This window comes from Oryctolagus cuniculus, chromosome 8, assembly GCF_051225735.1.
Source record: "Oryctolagus cuniculus isolate XC-2025 breed Fujian yellow rabbit chromosome 8, ASM5122573v1, whole genome shotgun sequence".
In the NCBI taxonomy this organism is placed as follows: Eukaryota; Metazoa; Chordata; class Mammalia; order Lagomorpha; family Leporidae; genus Oryctolagus; species Oryctolagus cuniculus.
In genome coordinates this window covers 20256790-20263265 of record NC_142874.1, presented here as the reverse complement: position 1 = coordinate 20263265, position 6476 = coordinate 20256790, and the positions used below count along the sequence as shown (strand labels likewise).

Sequence of the window (6476 nt, the reverse complement as noted above, 5' to 3'; positions counted from 1 at the left end):
ATGTCAGAGCATGTGGATGACATCTCTGGAGAAAGAACAGTTCAGCACGCTGACAAATGGAAGCTAAGCATTGTCCAGCTACAGAAACCAGATCCCGGTAGGAGCCGATGTGTGGTATTACCATGATCCAATAAAAGACCTCTACTTTAAGAAAGAGAAACATCTGACGCCTCAAAAATAAAATGCTCATGGGCTGGTGTTGTGGCATAGTGTGTAAGGCCACTGCCTGTGACGACGGCATCCCTCATGGGCACCAGCTTAAGTCCTGGCTGTTCCTCTTCCCATCTAGCTCCCTGCTAATGGTCTGGGAAAAGCAGCGCAAGATGGTCCAAGTACTTGGGTCCCTGTCATCCATATGGGAATACGGATGAAGCGCCTGGCTCCTGGCTCCTGGCTTCAGCCTGGCCCAGCCCTAGCCATGGCCATCTAGAGGATGAACCAGCCGATGGAAGATTCTGTGTGTGTGTGTGTGTGTGTGTGTGTGTTTCCCTCTCTGTCTGTAACTACCTCTCAAATAAATAAATTTTTCAGAGATTTCAGACAGATAAATAAACAAATGTTTTGAGAGAGACAGAGAGAAAGACAGGGAGATCTTCCATCTGCTGGTTCACTCCCCAAACGGCCACAGTGGCCTCAGCTGGGCTGATCTGAAGCCAGGAGCCAGGAGCTTCTTCCAGGTCTCCCATGTGGGTACAGGGGCCCAAGCACGTGGACCATCTTCCATTGCTTTCCCAGGCCATAGCAAAGAACTGGATCAGAAGAGGAACAACCAGGACTTTAGCCAGCACTCATATGTCATGCCAGTGCCACAGGCAAAAGCTTAACCTACTATGCCACAGTGCTGGTCCCAATAAATAAATATTTAAAAAATAAAAATAAAAAACTCATATTTTACACCCCCAAAAACCCACATCCACGTGGATAAAGTTTAATGCCAAAGGCAAGCTAATAATGTCCCCAAATGGTAAAGAGAATTTATAGCTTAAAGACATCAGAGAGCTCCTAATGCATAGGTCTATGGACTCAGTAGGCTGAACTTGGCAGAAATGGCCGTTGTCCATCTTTACCATGAAAGAGACCATATCACTCCATTATTTGGCTCAATGCTTAGTCTACCTCCTTTTCCAATATATTCTCCTCTTGGACATAGCAGGCAGGCTAAACACTAAATACAGCAACTGATCAGTTAGCTTTGAAGACTGTCTTTTTTTTTTTTTAAAGATTTATTTATTTGAAAGTCAGAGTTACAGAGAGGGGGAGAGAAAGAGAGAGAGGTCTTCCATCCACTGGTTCACTACCCAAATGGCTGCAAAGGGCAGAGCTGCGCTGATCCAAAGCCAGCCAGGAGCTTCTTCCGGGTCTCCCACGTGGGTGCAGGAGCCCAAGCTCCTGGGCCATCTTCCACTGCTTTCCCAGGCCACAGCAGAGAGCTGGATGGGAATTCGAGCAGCTGGGACTCGAACCAGCGCTCATATGGGATGCTGGCATAGCAGGCAGTGGCTTTACACACTACACCACAGCGCTGGCCCCAAGGACCGCTGTTAAATCTTAGAGTCAGTCATTCAATGACCTCTATATGGCAAGAAAACACCAGAGGGAAAAATTGCTAAAGGAAAATGAGGTAACAAATAGTTGTGGCTGGCGCCGCGGCTCACTAGGCTAATCCTCCACCTGCGGCACCGGCATACCAGGTTCTAGTCCCGGTCGGGGCGCCGGATTCTGTCCCAGTTGCCCCTCTTCCAGGCCAGCTCTCAGCTGTGGCCCGGGAGTGCAGTGGAGGATGGCCCAAGTGCTTGGGCCCTGCACCCACATGGGAGACCAGGATAAGCACCTGGCTCCTGGCTTCGGATCAGCGCGGTGCGCCAGCCACAGGGGCCACTGGAGGGTGAACAAATGGAAAAAGGAAGACCTTTCTCTCTGTCTCTCTCTCTCTCACGGTCCACTCTGTCAAAAAAAAAAAAATGTGAGTTGTGAAATTCTATGCAAGAAGTACGGCATCATCATTTAGAAAAAAAAAGTAGGTTAAGGATATTTTAAGAAAGAATTTGATTTTAGTAACAGAATTTCCCCATCTTTCTTTCTGAAAATAGAAAGGAGTCTCACACTGAAATGGATATGTTCTTCCTCCAACATCAAGCTTTAGTCAAAATATAAGTACCCTAACAAATTTGGAAGGTATATATTTAACTCACTGATTACGCAATTTTTAAAAAGATTTATTTCTTTATATTATTTTTTATTTGAAACTCAGAGTTACAGAGAGGGTGAAGGGGGGAAGGAGGCGGTGAGAGGAGGAGGGAGTGAGGGGGAGAGGAGGAGAGGGAGAGGGAGGTCTTCCACTGCTCATTCACTCCCCAGGTGGCCACAAAGGCCAGCACTGGGCCAGGCTGAAGCTAGAAGCTTCTTTCAGATCTCCCATGTGGGTGCAGAGGCCCAAACACAGGCCAACTTCCACTGCTTTCCTAGGCTACTAGCAGGGAGCGGAATGGAAGTGGAGCAGCCATGGCACAAATCAGTGCCCATATGGGATGCCAATGTCACAGGTGGTGGCTTTACTCACTATGCCATAACGCCAGCCCCCAATTACACAATTCTCAAAGCTGTTGGCACTTTCAAAATACATGTTCCTGCCACAAGTAATATACCTGGGAACTTCAAAAAGCTTTTGCAAAATAAAATATAGGTTTGTCTTTGGTGCAAAAATTTATGAAATTTATAAAGGTGTTTTTCATGACACACTTATTTTTAAATGGACTTCTGAAGACCCCTCATATGTATGGATTTCAATGTTTTTGGCAAAAAAAACCTTTTATTTTAATTCCATTTTTCGGTACTTTTTGAAATCCACTCATACTAAACATAGTACTAGGTAGCAATAGTATCCCAAATACAACTCCATTTCTCAATAACGTCATGATAAGCACATGAGCAATGAAATTGAGCAATAAACAGTGAACGGCTATCCAAAGAGGCTTACTGCTGAATTGATCTGACTTACGCACCACTAAATGCAAGCAAATCGGAAACATCTCTGAAACAGACGGGCCTTTTAATCAATGATCTTCCTCCCTCACTGGTAAACCTGGGGTTAAGACATTAGTGCAACTAATTGTTTCCATCTGTTTGACATTCTAATCTATTATAGCCCGTGAACCAGCCCCACAGAAAACTGAACTCTGCAAGCTTCCTAGAACTTGTCAATAAGCACGTCATTAACTGGCTCATGTTTTAGCACATCCGAGCAGCCTAAAACGCTGAGCGTATTCCTCAAGGAACTGCCAATCTCCAGGGGTCAAATAAACAATGGAAGAGGCTGGGTATGGTTATAAAAATAGATTCCTTTTCTCCAGAAGAAATGAGGAGAAAAATAGAGAAGGAGGGAAAAGAAACCAAGAAATAGCCAAGAAAAACAAAAAATTGTTGCAAAAGAAATTACAATGTAAAAAAGCATCATATTCTCTCCTCTCCTTCCTTCAGAATCATATCTTAAAACAACTAAATTAACATTTTAAAAATGAAGTCTTCATATTATTTTTAAGACTTTTATTTACTTGAAAGAGCTATAGAAAAAGAGTTCCCATCTGCTGGTTCATTTCCCAAACGCCAAAGCCAGAAGCTGAGACTCAATCCAGATCTCCCAGGTGTACGTCGGGGGTCCACCTACCCGAGCCATCACCTGCTGCCTCCTGGTATCTACACGAGCAGGAAGCTGAAAGTAACAGCAGTGCCCAGTGTTTAACCCAGACGCACTGCGTGGGACTCAGGCATCTTAACCACTAGGCCAGAGGCCAAGCCTGCATCTGATATTTTTTTTAATGGGCAGTCAAAATGGCATGCATCACACAACGATTCTGCAGAGACATATTACAGAATTATTTTTGGAAATTTTAATTTTAAATTAGCTGCTTCTATAAGTTTAATGTTCTCTTATATATGACAATAAGATTATGATTGAAGAGATATTAGCTAAGATAGAGATTGTTTTAATGATAGTTTCATGACTTGAAATCTTTCTGTAGCTATTAGCCATCCAGAAAGACCAAGCATTATTTTTTTAAAAGTACTATAATAGCTACTGTCTACGTCAAATGCTTATCAGAATGCTTACGGTATCAGAATATTTGTTTCTAGTTATTTTAGATAATTCAGCAGATTCTGCTGTCTTTAATTAATATTCTTATTGAGCAAAATAAGACAAAATGTAAAGATAGACTTATCTAAGGGGTGAAGAATAAGCAGAGCTAAATGAGCTGCCACTGGAAGGGGAGAAGGCAGCATGAATGGACCCGGTTCATACACAGTGATTCCGGCTCGGGTCTCAGCTGATTCCGACATTAGCATATTTGGTTGTGAGTTGTGTTTCAGAGCCATTTCCATGAAGAGTTCATTGCATAGCTTGGGAAGGTTTGTGGGCAGCATCAAGCTCCTTAAGGTGGAAGGTTCTTCAGGTTGCTGAAGGTGGCTGTGTGGAAAAGGATTTGATTCATCCTGCAAAGCTCCAGAGGACAAAACCAGCATCAGGAACTGGAAGGTCCAGAGAGGGAGCATGCAGGAGAGCCGAAGCACAGACTCTTTCATTCAGAGCTATTGAAAGACGGAGAGGCGATGAGGGGGGCCAGCGCTGTGGCCTAGCAGCTAAAGCTGCCACATGCAGCAACGGCATCCCATATGGGCCCTGGTTCGAGTCCCGGCTGCTCCACTTCCAATCCAGCTCACAGCTATGGCCTGGGAAAGCAGTAGAAGATGGCCCTAGTCCTTGGGCCCCTTCACCCACTTGGGAGACCCAGAAGAAGATCCTGGCTCCTGGCTTTGGATCAGCCCAAGTCCAGCCACTGCAGCCATCTGGGGAGTGAACCAGCGGATGGAAGATCTTTCTTTCTCTCTCTCTGCTTCTGTCTCTCTGTAACTCTGCCTTTCAAATAAATAAATAAATCCTTTAAAAAAAAAAAAAAAGAAGGAAAGAAAGATGGCTGCTTGGAAGCCTTTAGTTCCCCCACAAGCAGAAAGCTAAGAGGCACGCCCTAAAGTTGACAGGACAATCTCTGAAACATCTCGTTAACTCAATCAGAGCAGGGCCTACAACTCTTGTTTGACTGACTGTTGGAACTGAAGTTCCTAAGGTGGTCCTATATGTAATAGTTCTCAATAAAGGTCAGCTGACATTTTTTCCTTTTCTCTGAAACAGTGAGAAAACAGTTCACCAGACACCTAAGACGTGATTACAAAAGTAGTGGAAAAACACTCGTCTATTGCTACCAACCAACTCTGTGCCCACGAATGAACAGCTCATCCATGCAAAACTAAGTACATAAGAGGATGAGTAAAAGTGATGTCATCAGAACCTGTGTGGGTGGAAAACGTCAGTTAGAGCGTGGACAGAGGCATTATAACAAGCAGATAAAGAGGTCGCAGTGTTAACCACCTTCGACAAAACCAACAATGTAAACACTGTGAACCATCTCTTCCCAGAAGATCCTTGGAGCATTGTGTTTAAAGAGTTATTTGTTGGTTTGAAAGGTAGAGTTACAGAGAAGCAGAGAGAGAGAGAGAGAGAGAGAGAGAGAGAATATTACTCTTAAATAGATAGTAAAAAACACACACACACACACACAAAGCCTTGAGTTCTTCTCCTATGGTTGGTTATTCCAACCAATTTAAGCACTCAAGTGACATGGGATCATTTGCAGGGCAGTTAAATGGCCTCAGATGTGAGACTCATTCTATGTGCCAAACTGCATGACCAAAACCAGTATCTGCTAACGCATATAAAATCCGAGGCAGGGAGACAGTAGAATATTATAGAGTTTCCTGGAATATAACCCTAAAATGCTCCAGACTATTCAGAATGCAGTGTTTTGCTCATCTCATTTCTAAATTCTATATTTAAATTTTAAATATACATTAAATAATTATGCATGGCTTTACATTTTAATGCACTTATGAATAAATTATGAGTAATCATGGATCCTCATAGAGTATCAGTATCATATTTTGTTTGTGGCTTCCTCATTAAAGTACTTTCAAGATTTTTTACTGACTGCAATTATTCTAATTTTATCTGCCACTCAGTCTCATCCATTTTCTGCTACTCTTATTTATTTCTCTGGAGACTAAGATGAGACCTTTAGAGAAATTTGTTTCTATAAAGAGAAGAAAGCAGTAAAATGAAAGGCAAAATCTACCATAAGTTCAAGTAGATAACTAAACAGATAAACTTAGCCCCTAACAAAGACCTGAGATTTCTGAACATACAATACTTTTTATTAGTTTCTACTGTGTTCCAACTGTCCCTCCCCTTAGGGGTCCACTAATGGATCTCTATTACTTAAACATTCTACAGCCATTCAAAATTTAAAATATTGAAATATTTTGCTAAATAAAATACAAGGCACCTGACTTCAATGAAGAAATAGAGAATTACTATATTACTAAATATTAACTAATATTTAATTTCATGTGCCTCCAAAGTAAACATT

The 6476-nt window shown here is 42.5% G+C and overlaps 1 protein-coding gene across 1 annotated transcript in view; it reads left to right on the top strand.

Annotated features, from left to right (window-relative positions):
- The window catches only part of LOC103347079 (histone-lysine N-methyltransferase SETD7), a 28164-nt gene continuing 21688 nt past the window's right edge, over positions 1 to 6476 (top strand). The window contains exon 1 of the mRNA XM_051831321.3: positions 1 to 97. Coding sequence (XP_051687281.3) covers positions 1 to 97 — 97 coding nt within the window. The remainder of the gene's footprint in view (positions 98 to 6476) is intronic.